Genomic DNA, 21,732 nt, shown 5'->3' with positions numbered 1-21,732 from the left:
GTAAGATCTGGGCGTATTGGCAACTGCCACGACCGACCTCCTGCCATGAAGAGTATGTCGGTGTACTTGTACTATTGCCTGCGAGGCCAATCCGGCGTTACTAGAAGCACTGGAACACCCTCTCTCAACCTTTTTCAGTACTCGTGGATGCATGGCTATCGGAGGAAAAAGGTACACTAAGCGGTACTTCCAAGGGATGGCCATAGCGTCTACCGCGACTGCCCCGGGATCTCTTGCACTGGAACAGTAGCGGGGAACCTTGTGATTCAACCGAGATGCCATCCTGTCGACATCCGGTTGACCCCATTTCACCAACTGTTGAAACACCTCTGGATGGAGAGACCATTCCCCTGGATGCAGAGTCTGCCTGCTTAGGAAGTCTGCTTCCCAATTTTCTATTCCAGGAATGAAGACGGCACTGAGTGCCGAAATGTGAGCTTCGGCCCACAGAAATATCCTGAGAGTCTCCCTCATGGCCAAAGGACTCCTGGTGCCGCCCTGATGGTTGAGATATGCCACTGCTGTGACATTGTCCGATTGGATCTTTACTGGCTATCCCTGCAGCAAGTGATGTGCACTTCTTAGAGCGTGAAACACTGTGCGCAGTTCCAAGACATTTATTGGAAGCTTGAACTCTTTGCGAGTCCAAAGCCCCTGAAACTGAGCCTGAAGACATACAGCCCCCCCAACCCCGAAGGCTGGCATCTGTTGCTATCAGAATCCAATTCCAAATTGAGAACAAGCTGTCCCTGGTGAGATTCTGCCTGTGCAGCCACCAGATCAGCGACTGACGCGTCTGCGGAGACAGGTAAAAAACCTGACTCTCCAGATTGCGATGAGATTTGTTCCATTGCAACAGAAGTTCCAACTGAAACGGTCTTGCATGTAACTGAGCAAACTGGATCACTTTGAATGACGATACCATCTTGCCCAGAAGCCTCATTGCAAAATGAATGGAAGGTCTCCTTGCCACCAACAGGGATTTCACCATCCTCTGTAAAGCTAGAATCTTGTCCTGAGGAAAGAATACCTGCCTCAGACGGGTATCGAATAGGAGACCCAGAAACACCATCCGCTGGGATGGGATCAACTTGGATTTTTTGATGTTGATAATCCAACCGTGCGACTCCAGGATCTGGATTACTACCTGAATATGCAACAGAAGCTTCTGAGAAGAATCTGCCTTTAGAAGCAGATCGTCCAGGTAAGGGATGACTGTAATCCCCTTGGCCCTTAGCAAAGCAGTCATTAATGCCATGATCTTGGTAAAGATTCGTGGAGCTGTGGCGAGACCGAATGGGAGAGCCCGAAATTGGAAGTGCTCTGACAGAACCGCAAACCTCAGCATGGACTGATGACCCCTCCAAATAGGCACATGGAGATATGCATCTTTAATGTCTAGAGCCACCATAAATTCTCCCTGTTCCATGCCGAGAATGACCGAGCGTAAAGATTCCATCTTGAAGCTGGGCATTCTTATCTGAGTGTTCAAAGCCTTTAGATTGAGAATCGGTCTGAACGAGCCGTCTGGTTTTGTCACAAGAAAAAGATTGGAATAAAACCCCAAACCTCTTTGAGAATGAGGAACCGGAATAATCACTCCGGAAGACAGAATGGATTGAATCGCCTCTGTTAAAGCCAATTGCTTTTTTGGACATGACGGAAGCCCTGTGGTGAAGAACCGTCTGGGAGGAAGACCGAGCAGATTGATCTTGTAACCCTGGTTCATCACTCCCCGAATCCAGACATCGGTAGTGGACCAACACCACCGATCCCTGAACCGCAGAAGACGGGCTCCCACCACCGACGACAGTGGAGGAGCAAAACCCCGTCATGCATACTGTTTGTCTGCCGGCTTTGTAGCTGCACGTCGCGCAGACCAGGCCTGACGTCCCCGCTGCAAACCACCTCTAGCGGTGAATGGATGACCTCTAGATTGTCCTGAGGTATATTGACCTTGAGACCTACCTGCGGAACAAAAGGCCCGAAATCTGGACATCCTCTGCTTGGGAACACTGACCGGGAGGAAAGTGCTCTTACCTCCTGTTGCCTGACTAATAAAGGAATCAAGCTGAGGTCCAAACAGAACACCTCCAGAAAAAGTAATGGACTCAAGAGCCTTTTTGGATTCTACATCAGCCTCCCAGGACTTTAGCCAAAGAGTCCAACGCGCTGCAACTGCCAAGGCAGAAATGCGCGCTCCAATCGTCCCCGCTTCCATAGCAGCTTCTCCTAAATAATCCGTTGCCCTCTGAACTGCTTCCTTTAGTGGAGCAGATTCAGAGGATGGCCTGCCTGCCAACAAACCTTCTGACAATTGTTCCGAACAACTTTGTTGACCCATACTGATGCCAAAGCAGGCCTCAAAGAAGAACCCACTGCCACAAAAATGGACTTAAGAACGGTCTCAACCTTCTGGTCTGTACCATCCTTAAGAGTGGCCTGGTTAAGCAGAGGAATAGTAGTTAGCTTTGCCAACCTCGCCACAGCTGCATCCACCTGAGGAAGCGTCTCCCACTTAGCGAGAGCTTCAGGGGGAAATGGATAACATGACTGCAGTCGCTTAGTCACCTGAAACTTCCTGTCTGGGGAAGGCCAAGATTTCAACAGCAACTCTTCCAAATGGGGAGAGCCCGGAAAAACAATTTCCCTCTTTTTGCGTCTTTCAAAAAAAGAAGATCCAGAAGCCTCAGGGACTTGTTCCTCAGGAATATCAAGTACCTGACGCACAGCCTGAATTAACTCCTCCACACTCTGACCATCTGGTGGAACCTCCTCCACCAGAGAAGCAGCATCTATGTCAGAGCCCAGCGGTAACTCACCCTCTTCCTGGGAACCACAATCAGAATCATGTCCCAGAAGAGATGCCGCCACCTGCCTCCGCTTACGTGAGAAAGACGGTGCGGCCGACTGCATCATCCTCTCCAAGGAGGAAGAGACCGCTACCAGACCCTGTACTGAGGATGCAAGACCCTGCACCCAGGCTCGTTCTACAGACTGCACTGGAGCAGTAACAGGCAAAACTTGAACTAAGGAAGCAGAATCAGAAGATTGAGCAGCCTGAGACTGTACCTTCTGAGCAAGCAGTTCCACTGTATTAAATAGAGACCGAGCCCAAGCAGGCTCCTCCGTGTTTGAACAGACAACAACTGTTTCACCCGGAGTAGTCTCCGTGGGCAGACAGGAAACACACAGAGCTTGTGTTCTTGGCTGCCCAGACGGTAACTTAACATGACATACAGCACAGGTGAAACTTAGCATAGTAGCACCAGCCCTGCCACGTGTAGATTTTTCCCTCTCAGACATGTTCAAAGATGGGACAAAACAGTACAGTGAAATACACCCAATACAGATAACAAGCAGCACACAAACTACAAGAGATAGTGAGCCTGCAATACAGCCAAAAGCTCTTTAGTGATAAAAAATACAAAGGCTAGACACACCACCCCCCAACCCTTTACCTTACAGTATACAGGATAGAAAAGGGGAAAACCAGGAGCTTTTGAGATGGCTGCCTACACACGAGTGAGAGACTACCACGGGGAAAGTGAACAAGAGAAAAACAATTGCTTTTACACATTTCTCATTTTGTGGTCATGTGTTTTGTGCCAGTTGCCCCAAAAGTGAGCTCCCCAGCCTGATACTGGCATCTGTCATAAGTATCTTTCTACTTCTAGGACCAAATTCCACTTCTGAGGCTCTTCATCATGGAATGGATACATACGTTCCAATCTCTTCAAGTTTGTAAATCAGTTCTTTCACCACCAGATGTACAGGGAATGCTCTATCCTTTCTATTGCAATTTCCTCTAAATCTATGCTTGTATGAGACCTTGCTCCCTCTAACCATTATATGCTACATAGATCTTCAAAATAGATTTAGCCACCCAAGCTATGTTCTTTATACTGCTCAGGGGGTACAGTTTTTCCCTTGGGCTGACAACTGCATATTATGCAGAAAAAAAAATTAAAAAAAAGCACTTCAGACTCAATCATTAAAGGCTTAGCATAGGCCCCACAAACTTTATGCTGTAACTTGCTGTCCTTCTCCACAGGGTCTACTTTATACTTAGAAGATATGACATTACAAACTTACAGCGAAATCACATTGAATTCAAGTACCCCTATCTAAGCCTCCAGACAGCCAACCTAGGTAAACCACTAACTGAGGTTCCAATGTGCTGCCAGCTTCAGTGGTGATGCACAGAGCTACTAAGAAAACAAACAAACCATTTCCGGTTCATTCCACATCAAAACACAATTTAAAAAAAAATAAAAAAAATAAAAAAAAAATCTACCTTACATTCTCTAGTTTCATTTAAACTTGGTATAATAAATCATGCCATAAATGTAAAGAAAGCCCCCAAATCTTTGGCTGAAATGAACACTAGCTTTGATATTATATACCTTTAAAGCTGCAATTTAGCGAAAAAATTGCATTTGTAGCTCACCTAATTGAGCTAGAGTTGAGCGAGGTCTCATTTTGAACCTCTTTTTATGGACTTTCATATCATAACAGCAGTAAAATTATAGTTTTCAAAATTGATTCTCAAAGTCATTTTTAAAATACATCTTAAAAATTGTTTATTAGCATTGTTAATAAATTCCCAAAGTTTTATTTTGGCATTATCTGAGCAGTGCAAGAAAATTATTTTTTTGTGGCACTACATACAGAGAATAATATTTTTTTCCCCAGTTCACTTTATTAGAGGAATGCATGTTCCTCTTCAGGTGTGTTTGGGGAAAAAAATTCTACAAAACAGAACCTGCTGCCACCTTTGCACAGGCTGAGTTTTTCCACTACCGCCCTTCCTGGAGATTACACAAAACATTTTGCTCTATGAAATGCAAAAGTGGAAAGATACTCTATGCCTTTTACAGCGACAGGTTAGGTTTTGGTTGACTTTAATTAGTGAAGAAAAACACTTAGGTCACTAGTTTAAGCCCACCCAACCCCGCACCTTTTGTGTCACATTTGAGTAGTGTTTAATTACAGACTGGGAGAATAAGTGCTCGGAAGGAAGGAACAGCAACTTGCAGAAAGGGTACACAAGACATTGGCGTGTCTACTGCTTTCAAATGAAACAAACTTGGAAGACAAAATTTGAAAAACCACCAAAAAAGATTTTCTACCTCTGTCATGGGTGAGGAGCACAATTTAAGGAAAAAAAAAAAACATTGCCAACTTATGCTCTCATTAAGATGATTGGTATAGAAGCATAGTGGTATTTTCCAGCACCTGCACGTGGCAAAAGTCCTTGCAATTGTGTAGGTAGCAATGAAGAGGTTAGCAACCTGAGCAAGCCTGCAACATCCATAGGAGAATCATATTTACACCACAACTTTTTGGGTGGGCAGAGAAAAACATTGGAATGCATTTTACTTGTTCAACACAAACACATTGAGACAGCAATATTTCTAGATCACTTCAAAAACACAGTAACAATTCTTGAACCCATGCTTTCATACATGCAGCATCCACAACAAAAGTGTTTGTGAAGACATTCTCCTTCTCACAAAGTTCATTGGAACAGTGACAAGATCCCAAGAAAAGCTTGGGAATGAAAAAAAAATAAAAACTGAAAACATTGATGAAGTGAAAGTGACATTCCTCCATCACCATCTTTTGCATACCCAAGGAAGCCAGGTGTTTTATGGATTACTACGACAGATGTTCTGTGTAAGGTGAATCAGTTAACACCACAGGCCAAATGTATACCCTTTCTGAAATGGAAATACTAAAAACAAAAGACTTCAGCCAGTTCCAACCCATCAAGTAGCACCAGCCATCTAGAGCAATGGTAATAATCAGTAGTAAGCTTTCTTAAAATGAGAAATAAAATCACAAAGGTTTTAAATATTTCAGAATTTCCCATGACTTCCAAAAACGGCAAACTCTAGTAAATGATGCTATGGGCCATGAACGCTACATGTACAAGGTTAGAAATGCCAGTGGAGACGGGGAAGTTTATGTGCCTCCTAACTAGTATATTCACAGGCTTCTCTGTCTGGGTCCAAGGATAGCACTGTTCTGCACATTCACCTATTTATATTTTATGCCGAAGTATATTAAATGTACAGAAATTGTTTTAAATGCCTTGTTAGTTTATCCAATCTCTGTATTGGAATAACTGCTATTATGCCAACCCCCCCAAAAAATATTTTAGTATTAACATACTGTGTCATTGTACATAATATACATCAAATGAGTTGTTTGAAGATTTAAATTAAAATTAACGAACAAGCCAAGATAGTTTTCATTTTGGACTGTTTGTTAAAACACTGAGGGGGGTATTCAATTGTTCCTCCGGAACGAGCGCGTTAAAACTATTAACATTTATACGGTAATTACTTGCTCAATTTCAGCTCGCAGCTCCCTGAGCAGCGAGCTGAAATTGAGCGAGTAAATTACCGTATGAATGGTAATTACGCGCAATATTACCGTATAAACAATAATAGTTTTAACGCGCTCGTTCCGGCGGCACCCGGAGGAACAATTGAAACCCCCCTGAAAATGAGAAGCTCTTGTAGCAGATGATCCCATCATAATAAATCCTCAAAGTTTTATTTTGGGATTAACAAATAATGAGATGTTTTTAAAAAAATATGTCTGAGAAAAAAAAGTTTTGATTTTGAAAATTTTAGATGTAAATTTTTGGGGAACCATACGGATGTTATATATTATATGAAAGTCCATAAAAGGTTTAAAATGAGACCTTGCCTAACTCTCTAAGCTCAATTAGGGGAGCTAGAAATGCAATTTGAAAAAAAAAATTGCAAAAGCAAATTTTTGGTTAAAAAAATTGCAGCTTTAAAAAAACAAACATACAAATTTCAAAACAGTGTACCCATCAGCCTAAGATTAAGGGGTTTTCTTTAGACCTATGGCAGCATTACACCAAATTTCATTACAAATTGAAACTGTCAGTTTCAAACCCTGTATTAATTTGATGTGGAATGACACTTCCCAAATGTTAGAAACACTTTACAGCAGTTCCAAGACTTATACTAGCAGGTTTCCATCTCGGGCCCTGGGATCTATGACACTGTGCGTGCATGTGCAGGCGTCAGAAAAACGGAGCAAAAATTCCTATGCCAGAACTGCTCCTTGTTGAACACTTGTTTGCCAGGTAGCAAACCGAACTCTCTGCTTATACCAGTGGAAAGTGCATTGCTGGGACCAAAGGGAAAGTAAGCCCCTGCACCACAGAAAAAAAACACTGCCTGTAACAGAAGTTAAAGAGACAAATAAAATCCGACCTTCAATACAGCACAGTAAATTTCAGGCGCTACACCACCATTAGAGTAGGTAGGGGAACAAACATGGGAATAATTGAACCACTTGTAATACATTTAGTCAGACCTCTAGTATTTGCAAATTAAAACATAACACTTTATTCAGTTTATTAAAGGTCTTTATTCACTTTCTATTTACAAATTGAGAAGCAGAGTGGGCTAGGAGTGTAGATAGTGTGGTCTAGGAACACCTCTTAATACATTCAAGATGCAGAATATAGAGCTTTGTACTAAAAAAGTGTTTGTAATAAGTCAGTGAAAAAAAAAGGTTACATAAAAAAATAAAAAAAAAGGGGGGGGGGGGGGAGGCAGTTCGAACTTTATATTCAAGAATGTATGATGATAAATGTGAGAAAATACTAGAAGCTCTATAATCTAAAAAAAATGGAAAGTATTTTGGCATGAAGATTATTTAACAGAACCTAATTTAAATGAAATCTCATACTTTGAAGTGGTATAGTAGAGATTCTAAATCACTCACGACAGTTTCACACAAGTGCTCCTCTATATGCAATAAAGTCATGTCCAGTTACCAAAACAAGAACAAAGAAAAGCCACTGATGGACAGTAATTTATTCATATGCTAGCCGACATGTTATAGAACAAGCTGTATACTGCTAGCTGTACATATTAATGTGAGCAATTGGCCAAATGTTTCTGTTGTTCTTGCAATGTAATATGAAGAGTCATTCTTTCATTCAACCTATCTCTTCAAAGTATAATGCAACACAAAACTGAAAAATCAATTTTGGGTGGAATAGCTGAAATACTACTCAGTCACAAAATGTTATTTAACTGGGGTCTTGCATTCAGGCTAACTGGTGAATCACCAATGTAGTCCACATGTCTATTGCCAATACATTGTTCATGGATTAACTGCTAAATTGAACAGGGGGGGTGTGTGAGAAAACATGTGTAAGAAATAAATGTACTTACTGTGAGGTCCTCCATTTCTAGCAGCTGACAGCTAGCTGGGTTGCCATTTCACTCACTTTAATCATGCATTTAATCATAACCCAACAGCCTCATAATACAATGTTCTGTCAAATTCGAGATTCGGGTGGTATTCAAGAGTACTCATTGTAACTGGGTGATGGGGTGGAGGGGGGAGGTATGGAACATCGCCACAAGTACATTTAGTTCCAAAAGGTCACACCGGTTTATGCTATGGGAGATATACTGTAATACCGGTGCCAAATCAATTAATAGATTTCACACAAATAGTTTGGTTTCATATTTTACAATGCAATATAACGGTCCAAATGGAGAGCCTGAAATAATGTGCAGCTTTAGAAGCGAACCATTTAGTGCACGAGTATTTGGCCCATAAGGAAGAAGCAGATTGCAACATTAAAGGTATTGTTCTACCTTGCAGAAAAGGGCATCAGAGAAAGATGCATAGATATGAAGGCAAAGCGGAGGAGTTTAAAAGACAAAAATATGAAAGTGCTCATTCAAGAGTAGATGAAATGTTACTGACAATATAAGAATATGTCCTTCACAAATGCATTGATGTGTGCCACCAGGGGGGGGGGGGGGGGGGGGGGGAGAAGATAGACATAAGAAAATAAAAATAATATGGACACTTAGTAAAGAAGAAAGAGTGAGGACATGAGTGTAGAAGAAACTAATTGGCTGATGGAAGTGAATGATAGAAGTAGCAGCAGTAACTATGACCACAAGCTAAATCTAAAGTCAGTAGTCCCTTCTGAAAGAGAATGACATCTAAGTGCTATATACTGAGAACCTTGCTGCTCTTGGCACACCATTTTTAAAATTTATAGATTATCCCAATTAAAAAAAATGGCTTATATATTCCAGGGAGAGCAGGACCCTATCCGGTCATGTGATATGGCAGACAAGGTAAGGCAAGACATTGGAACAGTGTGATAAAGAAAAAACCCACACAGCTAACTTGGGGTTTATCCATGTTATGCAAAGTCCTTGTCAGATTGTATAGAGCATGAGGAGCAATGTCAACAAGACAAACAGCCCAAACAAACCACTACACCACATTAAACTAGAGACAGAAAAATATTCTATATTTATATTTTGTGTTGATATTTTATACTTTTTCGCCAAATAAACATTAATTTTGAAGACAAATTGTTTATTTCTCTTCCTCCCCTCCTAATATTTAAAAAAAAGTTAGCCACCACCAGTACAGGATGATGCAGTATCACTACTTACATGGAGCATTGTTTATTCAGGTGGCACAGAAGGCTTAAGCTCAATTTTTGGCTATGAACAAGTCTCTGGCTGAGATGACGATCAGGCAAATTGTGAGATTTGTTAGCCATGCCAAAAAGCTGATGACCTGCTAAATATGGGACAGATGGCAGCACTACAGGGGCACAATACCCAATAAAAACGTTATGCCAGTACTCCCCAATCCCACTGAAAAGACGCCCTATGCTAGGCACATGAACAGTCCTCCGGAAACAATCCAAATCGGTTCCCTTTGCTGTATTCAAAAGGGAAGGACAGCAGGCCTTCTATCATTTGAGTGAGAGCTTCTATGCAGCCTATGTATAGAAGATGATCTCAGGAATCTGTCCATCTTCAACTGAGGTCCCGTTGTTATTGCCTGCTGCGTAACAAAATGTGAAGCAAGTCTTGGCGCCAGTAGTTGGAGATTCATGGATAACTTTCCGCAGTCCTTTTGTACCATAATGGGAATCTGGGCCCTAAAATACAGAAGGAAGTACTTTCACTAGAACTCAAACTAATGTGTATTTAATATTTTATGCACACAAAAAAAATAATTACACACCAATTGTCTTAAGAGGAGTGGGGTGTTAATTCTTTAACGATTCCACCCCTGCATAAAGTCATATTCTTCATAAAAATAAAAAAAACACACTAATATGTTAATGCTAGTAACCCCATTTGTATTGGGCAATCCAATTTTGTATCTACAGTATTTGGCAATAATGTAGTATGTGGGAGTTTCACAGCTCTTACAGTAAAGAACCCTTTGATTTGTACACAATTTTTTTTCCAGCACTTCTTTGTAGGTACTTTAATGACTAGTGCAAACATTTCTGTTAACCTGTTCAGTTTAATGTATTTGTACATAGTGATTGTACCCTCTTAATCGTCTCTTTAGAGTAAATAAATCTAGCTCAAACACAGTTGCCTCATAACAGACCTTCCTTACTCTAATAATTTAGTTGCCCTTTTCTTTCCATTTCAATTGCTGGACATTTTTTTGTGAATCTGAATTACAAAAGGGATTTCATTGCATGTCACGGTCAAGTCTATATTTTAACTGTACTATGTAATGATTGCTTGATAAGCGATTAGGCTCATACTACATTTAAATTACCATATTCCTTGAGACAGTTGAAGTGGGTCATACCTTTAGTGTAGCACAGGCAGTGTAGTTGACATTGGGAAGTATTTCCACTGGTTCTTTAAACATCACCCTAAATGTGCTAGAAGAACCATCACAGCTAAAGCCTGTGTCATTCTGGCCTAGCACAGTATTGCTGTCCGTATGAATAATCTAGGAGAAAGAGAGACAGATGGACGTAGTGGAGAGAAATTACATTAACAGAACATGAGACTGATGTTGTGAAAGTAATACATTTACTTAAACTATTGCTTAAAATGTATTCATTATAAGTGCAGGACAATTTGCATCAATGTAGACAATTAAAATTTCTATATTTGAACAAATATTCATATTAATTGCATTTAGACTTTTTTGGTCCCATTAGAAATACTCCATATATTAGCGATGTACTGTCCACTTTAGTATTTTCTAAAAGCAGTACTGTGACAGGATGGACCGCCTACGTAACCCTGTCTATTGTTGCTGGGAAGCGGCTGGGCTTATTTTGCCACCATCCCCTTTCGTAATTCCGAATACGTCACTCCTGCCACCACTGGACTCCTTTGAGTCCAGAAACATGTTCCTTCTTGGTAAATGTTGCTGCTAGTGTACTCCCGTGCTGGTACACTTGGGCTGGTACCCCTGACCGCTTACTATGGATCAGGGTGCTGTGGATGGATCCAACTGGCATATCACACTGGCCAGAGCTTCTGGGTAGCGGCAGAGCGGTGGTACTGGAAAGCTGTGTCCAAACCTCAAACAGCCTGGTGCCATGCTGAGCCTTCCCCTAAGTTGCTTAAAAAGGTAATTAAAAGATACAAGGGTTGGCCCTAACCGTAACTAGATTTGGACGTACAATTGTTAGGTAAACATAAAAAAACATGACAATATCTTCCAATGGTTTGCGGTCATCATGGACTTGCATTTTGACAGTAACCATTAGGATTACAAAACTAGTAATAGTCAGAAACTCCGTTTTCAAAGGCATAGTCCAGCAGAAAGCTTCACTTATGCCAAGCTTTATGGCCGATTTTTCAGTCAAGTCTTTTGCCAACTGTCTCAATCTTAAAAGTTCAACCTTTTTCCAATCTTTCTCTGTATGACAAATTCAGTGTGGTCCAGTTTGTTTCTATGGTTCAGATGTTGCTACATTATGTAAGTTTTTAAGATCTATCAAATAGCAGCAATAGTGTGTGCCTGAGTACTCAACTGTGTATTTCAGTAACACTGTGTTAGACCAGTATTAGTAATTTATTAGGCATCCAAGTGGATTTACCCTATCAGTATCAAATGTCATACATACACGTATGTTCAAATATGTACAAATACAAAATCCATACCTGTATGTTTACTTGATAATCTGTGGGACCATGTATTGACCCATACAGTGCAAAGCCCACAACAAATATTCTTCTATTAACTGAAAACCTGAAATAGACAAGACAGAAATTAGAAAACCAGTCACATGGAGGCAGATATCAAACAGCTTGCACATCCATGTGTGTGAAAAATTATATATATATATATATATTTTCACACATACAAAAAAAGTTATGACTTCAAAATAGAGCAAGAAATGCAGAATGTGCATTTTTTTCTGGTTTATGCCTTTGTTTTTGATGTGAAAAACATCTCATCTTGCTTATGTTATATTTTACTATTCAGTAGCCTGTATTAAACAAGTCATACTTTTATGTTATATGGATTATTTTCTACAGATAAGCACCAAATAAAGAAAGTACACATAATACCTTATTCGGTCACTGGTCCCACTGTAACCCCAACGGCTTTCCACCTGCTGGAACCGGTTAATATTACACTCTTTTCCCCGCAGGCAACACCTTGGTCTATCTATAAACTCCACTCGAGGTTTGGGGTTCACTGTAAAGTGCAGAAATAGGCTCACCACCTCCCGGTCAGTAAGAATGCCTGACTGAGCTGGGCCTGGGGAGAAGCATACAAAAGCAAGCAAAACAGATTTATAGTAGACCATACTCAAATATACAATCTTCAAACTAGCAATTAACCAACTGACATTATACTGTCTCAAACAACTTATGCTAAAAGATCTTAAGTATCAATTTTGTAGTAAAAAACACAGATTCCTTTAAGGATACCTGCAGCAAACTCTTCAATAGTCATAAGTGGGAAACGGATAAGAGACAATGCCTTGCCAAGTGCTTTCCGTTTGTTTTCTTGGGTTATTGGTTGCTGCTGCCTCTGGCACTCTGCCTCAGACCAGCGTACCACTGCATTAAACAGTCGAATCTCACGGATCCCCAGCGTGTCCCGTTCCAACACTGCAACCAAGGTATCTGTAAGCAATGCAGGAGACAGTGCTGAAGGCATTAAAAAGAACAAATCAAAACAAAGTGCAGTATAATTTACATGCCACGTAAAATGTATACAACCAAAGTAGTTTTTGGGTTTGTTTGTTTCGTCTGCTGTCAAGTGCAAGGGGAACTTTGCACAATTGAAGTGGATTATCCCTCCCCTAGGCTGCACCATTCTCTGGTTATAATTGAGCAGCTTGAATTTTTTGTTTTAATTAAAGATAACTAGACTGCAAAAGTAAAATATGAGATTACTGCCATATAAAATATTGTAAATGGAAAAAAATGTTTTCAGCATATCACTGAAAATATCTTAAATTTAAACATTTTCTCGTAAGTCTTTATAAAAGGGCTACAAACGGCTAAGTCTTTAGGGGAGAAGCCCCATATGTAGAGCAATCATATCTAGCCTGATGCCACTAGTATAAGGACTATACATATCTCAGTCTCTTCTGTTCATTAAAAGGCCTGTCCTTCCTGTCCCCACCCCCCCAAGCCAGCTCTTGATCCCCGGAGGACTCATACTCCCACACCGCTTCAAATATATGAAGCCTTCAACTATCCACCTCATTCACCTGATGTCACTCAACATTTTATCACACAAAAGGGGCATATTCAATTAGCTTTTCAGTCCGCGATTACGCGCAGCTGCACAGATCCTGATACTGCAACATTGCGGATTTCCACGCGCACCCCATAGGGTTGTGAAGGGAAATCTGCAATGTGGCGGTACTGTATTGTCACTTTACAGGCGCAGCCAAGTGTAATCGCGGACCGAAAAGCTAAGTGAATATGCCCCTAAGAAAAGTATTTTCTACTAAGTGAATCCAGTGTTCACTGGTAGATTGACACAGCTACTGTACTCCTGTAGTTCATTTTGCTTTCTATGGAAACCTTTTTCAAACAGAAGGAAAAAAAGCCATTAAATGCATTCTCTAATGTACATGAAACAACTGAGCCTGTATAGCTGATAAAGCGCATATTAAGTTATATATTATTAGAAGAGAAAAAAAAACCAATATTATTTTAATGGGTTTTGCCAAAGAACAAAGGGAAATTAACACTATTACAAATTTCAACTGAAGTTTAATCAATCACAAAACACAAATGGAAAGTGTGTTAAAATGGTAAACTCTGAGCAGATTACCTAAATCAATGTCAGTAAATCCTTCTGCATTTAGGGCATCGGAAGTGTTTTTATCTATATTTTCCAAACAGAGACTGGCAAGCTGAGGTTCATCAAAAAGGCGAGCCTGGATAAAGGGAAGAAGAGACAAATAAGATTATTTTAAGATTAAAATAAAAAACCTGAAATGCATATACAAGCCAGAGTGAGCATTTACCTAAAATTTTGCACCACATAATAAACAAACCGCTACATTTCAGAACAACCTCCTGACAGAAGTGGCTGGAGGATCTCTGCATTACACTGGAAGGGTGCAGGGTGTAATTGAGGAAATCCTTGAAAAAAGGCACACATGGATTCACAATGACCATTGTTCATTAATCATTCAACATCATTCCACATACCTGAGTAAGTAACATGAAGGCATTGTCAGCCCGTAGGTTCTTTTTCAGAAACTCCACACAGTGTGCCTCCAGTGCTGGCACTGCATATTTCTTAGCGGTGTACAGAGTAGTCATGACAGTCTCTGGTCCAATCTGCACCTCATCAGAATACAGGAACCTCAAACAGCATTAATTCAAATTAGTTGTAAGCATAAAAAAAATGAAATATATAGATGTAGATAAGGGAGAGATAGTCCAAGTGGTAATCTGCACTTCTGACACATGTAGCAGTTTAATACGCAATATAGACAAATCAATATTGCACTACAGTTGTGTACTCAGTTAGGCCATTAGAAGTCCTGATCCCACATGGCCTCTGTAGGGCCAATTCAATGTGCCAAGTAGTGCCCCTGAAATGCGTGCAGCCGGACATAGCAGTGATGTCCGGTGGCACATCACTTTTTGAATTGTATCAGCCCAAGTGTGGTCACTCGATGGCCCCACATGCATAGTAACAGCTGCTAACAGCCAACAGTATTTCACTTTTTGGACAAATTTCCTGGCAAATTGACATGTCCCCAGCTTTAGGGATGGGAAAAATTGATGGTATTTCTGATAGCTAGTAATAAATGAATAGGTTGGATTGGTTAAACACATTGAAAGCTTTTCATTCAATAAATGCTTATTGTTCTGCCTCTTGTACCTCCACCAATGAAAAGCCTTATAATGTGCATGGCTGAAAAAAGGACCAGTAGAGAAGGCATTTTAGCCAAGTTGACAGGCATCCATATTGAAAAAGCAAAGTCGGCAAGGCAGCAAAAGTAAAAGACAAGCTTGAGACTTCTTGCCCGGTTAAAATATTTAGCAAAATTTGTTATCTAGTTTGGAAGATTAAGGGAGACACTAACAGTATGCAGGTCAAAGAAAAAACATGATTAGCTCGGCCTGCTAGCTTCCTGCATACTCTAATCCTTTCATAAACTGTGATGCCTACACCATGGACATTCATAGTTTTGGTTGGAAACATGTTCCCATTACTGCAGAGAATGAAGAGTGACATTAAAATCTCCTACACAGGTGTCACACTAAGGTGTCTTTGGTTTATCAGGCTGAAGATTCTTTCAGACAGCTGTGGAAACCCAGAAAATTAGGGTTCATTGAACACATGGGCAAACAATAACTCTGTACACTCGGGCACTCTGTCTGAACATTGGGGGAGTGGCTGCAGACGCAAAGCTGCTTTTTGGACCCAGTGTGTACGAGCACCAATACTATGCATATAGCTCTTCCAAGAACTTAAGACTGGTACATCTACAAAGGAATGTGAATTGTTAAACACATTATGTATTGTATATTATATACTGCAGCTGTCTTGACACTATCCAGTATCACATAGTGTTTATATATTAAAAGATAATAAAAACAAACAAGCTGCACTTTTGATATGATCACTGGAGGTAATTTGCAACATCTGTTACTCGCTATGTGTGGAAATCTGCACTGTTCTACAATTTTTGCAATGCCTAACCCTTAGTGTGATTTTGTTTTAAATATTTGTGTAGTCTATGTTTTACAATTACGAACACGTACAAATAGTCATAACATTTCCTAAACGCAATTCAACTTCTGCTCATATTCTATATACTTTATAGACTTTCTAATCCAACTATTATTAGATTTGCTGCAATAGGCCCCTTTACTTGACATGAAAACGCCATGCCCATTCTGTGAAAAAAACCTTCCCCCATTCACTGTGTTACAAGTCTCCAAATTATGATATTGCTCACTCACACTTATAAGTAGTATTATACAGGGGGAAGGATTTCTATACAGAAATAAACACAAGCTAATGTCATTTGAGGGGAAAAAAAAATTACTAATTCAGAAGCAAAAATGCTTTTGCACATAATACAATGTAGACAATGTAGACAGATGCTGCACTTTTTTAAAAAATTGGAAAAGCGATAATTATAGCCACATACAATGTGCGATATAAATAAAATGGCTTTTACAAAATGCACAACTTACTTCAGCAAAGCAAGAAAAGCAGCGGGTTCAACATCTGGCAATTCAATTTCTGTGGATGTTGTGGCCATGCCACCATTAAACATGGCATCAAAGACTGCGCTCCCAACTGCCAAAACAAACCTAACAAACACAAACAAGCATATTAAGACACATTAAATTCCGTTGAGATAAAAGTAACACAAACTTGCATATTCAAAAATTGTCATGAAACTTACATATTGCTGAATATGTATGTCAAATTTATTGAACGCTAATGATTTTAGAAACAAATGAGTAACAAAGGCAAAAGTTTCAGAAGCTCAGATGGATAGCAATATCAATATATAATTTGTCAAATACACTGAAGCACAAAATACGGACTGCAAGAAGCAGGATAGACACAGGGAGACTCAGAACACTGTAAGAGAATTATAGTATTTCTGTCCCAAGTTCCCCTGTATCTGTAGAAAAGCAGGGATACTTGGATTACAGATGAATACCCTGGATGTAGGAGAGTACTGCTAATTTTAGTTTATTTAAAATAAAGTTTGTTTTAAAACAGGGGGTGCATGGTTTATTTACATTTCATCTTGATACACTACATGTCCTAGCAGGCACTGTGTGCCAACATGCCCAGGCAGCCATGGGTATGCTGGTGCTTGTAGTATTGCAAGCACACACAAACTGTTAATGGCAACCTGGGATTGCTGGGACCTGTAGTGCACCAGGAACAAAATGGTGTTTTTACAATGAAATCTTTATTACCCCACATCCACCAACTACAGTTTTTGTCCCGATTTTGCTAGTACCAGCCTAGGCTGGCAGTGTGTATTTCCATTTCATGTCGACATAATGAACATGTCAACAGTATATATCCATATATTTATGGTACTTGTGGTATGCAGTCCTCTTTTTAGGAGCTATTTTTATAACGCAAGCTTAAAAAAAAATTTGATAAAACTTGTGTAAAATGTATTTACATTGGTTGTTTTATGTACTTATGCGACCTGTGGCTGTAGGTGAGCCCTTTAGCATTGGCATTCACAGCAAATTAAACAAAAGAAAAGGGTTTCACTACAATGGGTGCCTTAAAGGTGTACACCATTGGAGTATAATGTATAATGAAAACAACACTTTAGAAAACGTTATTTAGAAAACAAAACTATTCCTACATTAAATATCTAACATTTACAAATCAAAACTGTAAAACTGAAGATTACATACATACATTTCAGTGTATTTGGAGTTTATCCACACAAGCTGAATACTCATGCTGTGCTCTGTGCAGAAAGCAAACCAAGTACGCTGCCATTCAATGGATTTATTGATCCATATGTCGCACATGCTGTTTACATGGACAGTAATGAAACACGCGGCATGGGAAGGACCACATGAAAATGCTATCCACATCATATGCTGGTGGCCCTTCTGTGCTATGCATTCCCGTACGCCTGGAGAGTTTACATTTCACAGCATTGGGACAGTATTATACTTGCATCACATTTATATAAAAAATAAGTGATTACTACACTTGAGAATAAACCCTTGTATAAAAACTATTATATAAAATACTTAAGCTGCACTACCACCAACCCCTGGCGCTGCTCTGTGCAGCCGTTGTCTCTTACAGCCCCTGCTGAAAAATGGGTAGCGGGGGAACCCAGGGACAAAACATTGCAACTTAAGACTGGTCATCCAGCTTATAAATCCTTCCACTGCCATTTAAATGTGATGAAGAACATTGATTTGCCCCCAGAAAAAAAGCTGTATGCAGCAGCCGACAGCTTGGGGAAGAGAATCCCTGCACTACCACTTTCTACTAGGTGTCAGATGCCCTAGCATGGAAAGACAAGCAGCTCTGAAATACAGCTAAAGATAGGAATCTCAAGGTACAGTCTTTGAAAAAACTATTATTGGTAAGGGAAGGTATTTAACAATAATTTTTTTGAAGTCTGAAAACTATTTAACCAAGTTTCTTATTTTTACCACGTTATCACTTGTCAACAGATGACACTACCTTGCTCAACAGCAATGCATTCAACTGGACACCCTCCTCTCTTTACTGATAAGAAAAACAACCTTACAACATACTTATATTGTTGTTTTCTTGTATCCGTACAGTAAAATTGGGGTTAGCAATCCAATAATGATGTGGTTAAAAAGAAACCCATTACTTTTGGAAATCTGAACAATGAAGTCAAGTCAAAAACTTTGGCCCTGTACATATAGGTGTTAATTTTAAGCTTGTAATATTATTTTTCTTAATTGCTATTAAAACGCTGACGAAAAAAAAATATGCAAGCAAACATACCCAGACACTGACAAGTTGGTGTCAGCTCTGATGAGAATGGTTCAAAAATATTAATGATCAATTAAGAACAATATGAGTTATATAGCAATGCTCATTAAGTACACACTACATTATACTAAGGGGAAGCTTTCAGGCGAGCTAATGAGTCCATTTATAACACAATGAGCGCAATATTTTGTCTATACTTACCCAACAGTTTTTCAACACCCATTTATACGGGCCCTAATTATGGGTCCCTCGAGAAAAATGTTAGAAAACCTAGATTCACACTTTTATTCTACTTCTCACATCATCAATTGGGGAATGAGAATAATCTAATTAGCCCTATCGTTCAACTTTCAAATACATTAAATCTAGGAAAAGAAAAATCCGTTTAAGATTACAGTTTCTAAACGTAGAGAAACTGAGTAAGCAGTACACAGACTGTATCCGTATATATCAATAACGCCCAAATGACTGTAGGTTTGATAATGGGCTTCAAGATATATGCGCTACTTTAACACTCACCATGTCAGTCCACAAGAGGAAACGAACCAAGATTAGATGAGCTTTGCTGCAGTTTGTTGTATACATAGGGGGCTCGTACAGGTCTGTTATACTGCGGTGTACTGCAATGTGTCAGTGTGCCCTCAGCTGGCGGGGTGGGTGTGACATCACATGTTGTGTAACAATGTGCTGTGTTGTGCACATGATGTAGTAACTGCACCTGCAGCGCCGAGTACCTGTGTGCGGGGATCCGCTGGCTGCCCAGTCCCTTCCCGACCAGGAAGTGCACGTCGCTCAGCACTTCGTTGTTGAAGAGGAAGGTGAAACGCTCCCGCACCGTGGTCTTAGTGGCCTGCCAGTTGTACACAGGCTCCCGGTGCAGGAGGCCAGCGCCGGCAGGGGGGGGCGGAGGCGGGGCCGCTGGGGGCGAGACCCCGGTCGAGGAGACCACGGACGCTGCCTGGTTCCCAGGGGAGGAGGCCGCAGCTCCGCCACTATAGTTGTAGGACGTGGCGGACGATCCACTGCGGTTGCTGGGGGCGCTGTTGCTCACTACCCCGGGGAACGACAGGCCGCCGCTCCCACCAGCCGCCATCTTGGATGGGGGAGGCTCCGGTGGGCGGGAGGAGGATGAGGCGGACGGGGGTGGAGGTTCCCCGGCGCTGTTTACAAATAGTACCGGGCAGCAACGGCGCATGAGGCAAGGACACCCCAATCAATACAGTAACCGAAAGGGGCGAGGAAAGAGTAGACATTTGAGAGAGTAAACAACGGTTGCTAAAGGCGGGACTAGTAACCTTGAATATTAAAGATGTAAAAGACCGTATGCTGATTGGATGATTAAAGTAACGAGGCCTGGGCTGAAAATGGAGGCCACTTTATTTAGTTCCCGCCCCGTCCTCTGATTAGGTCACATGGCTAAAATAAAATCGCAACAATTGGTCTCCCTAACGACCTACGCCATTACTTTCCCTTAGAGCATGTAATTCCAATTTGCAAGATAGCAAACTGTGGGGATGTACTAAACGGATGATCACAGAAAAGGATGATCGGGATGATTGCCTGCAGTTACAATGTCTGCCAATAGTTGGCAATAACTTTTTCTTTCACTCAATGCTTTCAATAGAGAAAAAGCAACTCTACTGCACCGTGATAGATTGTAAATTGATACATTGATTTAATAAAGTATGAAATCCACTTTAATGCACATTCCTGTTTATACAAATAAAATGAAATAAAATGTAATTACAAATAAATTTACATGCATTGATTTATTCTAGCAAAATAGTTCTATCATTTTTGTTTATGTGAAATGAAGGCCTTTTAAGCATAGATATGAACACCTGGGAGTGTTTTCTATGTGTTTCCAGTAGGAAGATGGCTGTGGGGTATATTTAACAAACTGTGATGGTGAACTAACGTGCACTTAACATAGAATCCATGCCCCGATGTGTCCCCCGCATATTTATTAAAGATGCATCGCAGCAGATATCGTGGATATCTGCTGCTTTGCATTCTGCTTCGTTTTGGGGAGTAGTCACCATTCAATAGTATGGTGACTGCTCCCTCTTGCAATCTAACAAGTTCCGAAAAATAGATTTTTTCGGGAACTTGTCTTGATAATGTACGCCAGCTGAAGCGTACATTATCATAAATGAGAAATCTCAGTGCTGTCAGCTCTGCTCAGACGAGCAGAGCTGGACAGCGCATGTGTGGAGCAGGGGGGCCGGGCCGCTCACAATCACGACTGTTAGGGCCGGCCGCCCCCCCCCCCCCCCCCCCCGGAAGTAATATAAATGTGATGCAGCCGACACGTGATGCCGGGGGGGTCCAGACATTGGGTTGGTCCAGGGTAAACAGGTCATAGGCTGATTCAATCTAAGGAATCCAAAGGTGGGGGTCGTCTCTCCAGGGGGTCTGCTCCTTTCATAGCCAGCATCATACAAAAGGTTTATTCCCTAATATCAATAACTAAAGTATGCAACATGCGATCTCTTCGCCGACTGCACCGGACAGCTGCTGATGAATAGGGTTTCAGTATGATACCAGACATGCCACCTTTCCCACAACCTGAACCATATATATATCACTGAAGTGTACGTATAATCATTATATATATATATATTTATATATATATATATACTACTAATAAACCAAATATTATCTGCTCATAAATTACAGTGTAACGAAACCAATATGAATATGAATTATATAAAAACGAAATATTGTAATGCGAGTGTGTGCGTGCGTATTTTACCGTGCGATCGCACCACGCCACGTGTTACGTGGCGTACGGATCGCAATCGCACGGCAAAACAATATTAAACCAATATACTTTCGTTCATCCAATTATATGACTTTGACACCCCGTTCTAAAAAAAGCTATTTTCCGGTGTTGAAATAATTATATTACAGCACTATATCCTTCTGAATTTGCACTACAAGTGTTTGGGG

At 40.6% G+C, this 21,732-nt stretch overlaps 1 protein-coding gene across 2 annotated transcripts; it reads right to left on the bottom strand.

The window, feature by feature from the left end:
* Positions 1-9,316: 9,316 nt before the first annotated feature.
* On the bottom strand, positions 9,317-20,120 carry LOC142147631 (BTB/POZ domain-containing protein 2-like). 2 transcript variants are annotated; one of them, XM_075204732.1, is made up of 9 exons: positions 19,515-20,120; positions 16,503-16,622; positions 14,496-14,652; positions 14,113-14,218; positions 12,750-12,947; positions 12,384-12,588; positions 11,973-12,060; positions 10,657-10,803; positions 9,317-9,982 (listed from the first exon to the last, which is right to left on the bottom strand). In XM_075204732.1, the coding sequence occupies exons 1-9, from the start codon at positions 19,973-19,975 to the stop codon at positions 9,821-9,823; spliced, it is 1,644 nt and encodes a 547-aa protein (XP_075060833.1). In that variant the 5' UTR covers positions 19,976-20,120; the 3' UTR covers positions 9,317-9,820. The 2 variants fall into 2 exon arrangements, with proteins under 2 accessions (XP_075060833.1, XP_075060834.1); XM_075204733.1 differs by having other exon boundaries at positions 12,384-12,576.
* Between the last annotated feature and the right edge of the window lie 1,612 nt (positions 20,121-21,732).

Source organism: Mixophyes fleayi, chromosome 1 (assembly GCF_038048845.1).
Source record: "Mixophyes fleayi isolate aMixFle1 chromosome 1, aMixFle1.hap1, whole genome shotgun sequence".
NCBI classification, from domain to species: Eukaryota; Metazoa; Chordata; class Amphibia; order Anura; family Limnodynastidae; genus Mixophyes; species Mixophyes fleayi.
The sequence above is the reverse complement of the archived record's forward strand: the minus strand, read 5'-3'. Positions and strand labels throughout refer to the sequence as shown.

Coding starts and splice junctions, on each gene's coding strand:
- LOC142147631 (XM_075204732.1), bottom strand. CDS start 19,975: ATGCGCCGTTGCTGCCCGGTACTATTTGTAAACAGCGCCGGGGAACCT. Junction 14,219..14,495: donor CCTTCATGTTACTTACTCAG/GTATGTGGAATG, acceptor CCCTTTATCCAG/GCTCGCCTTTTTGATGAACC. Junction 12,589..12,749: donor TATTGAAGAGTTTGCTGCAG/GTATCCTTAAAG, acceptor TTGCTTTTGTAT/GCTTCTCCCCAGGCCCAGCT.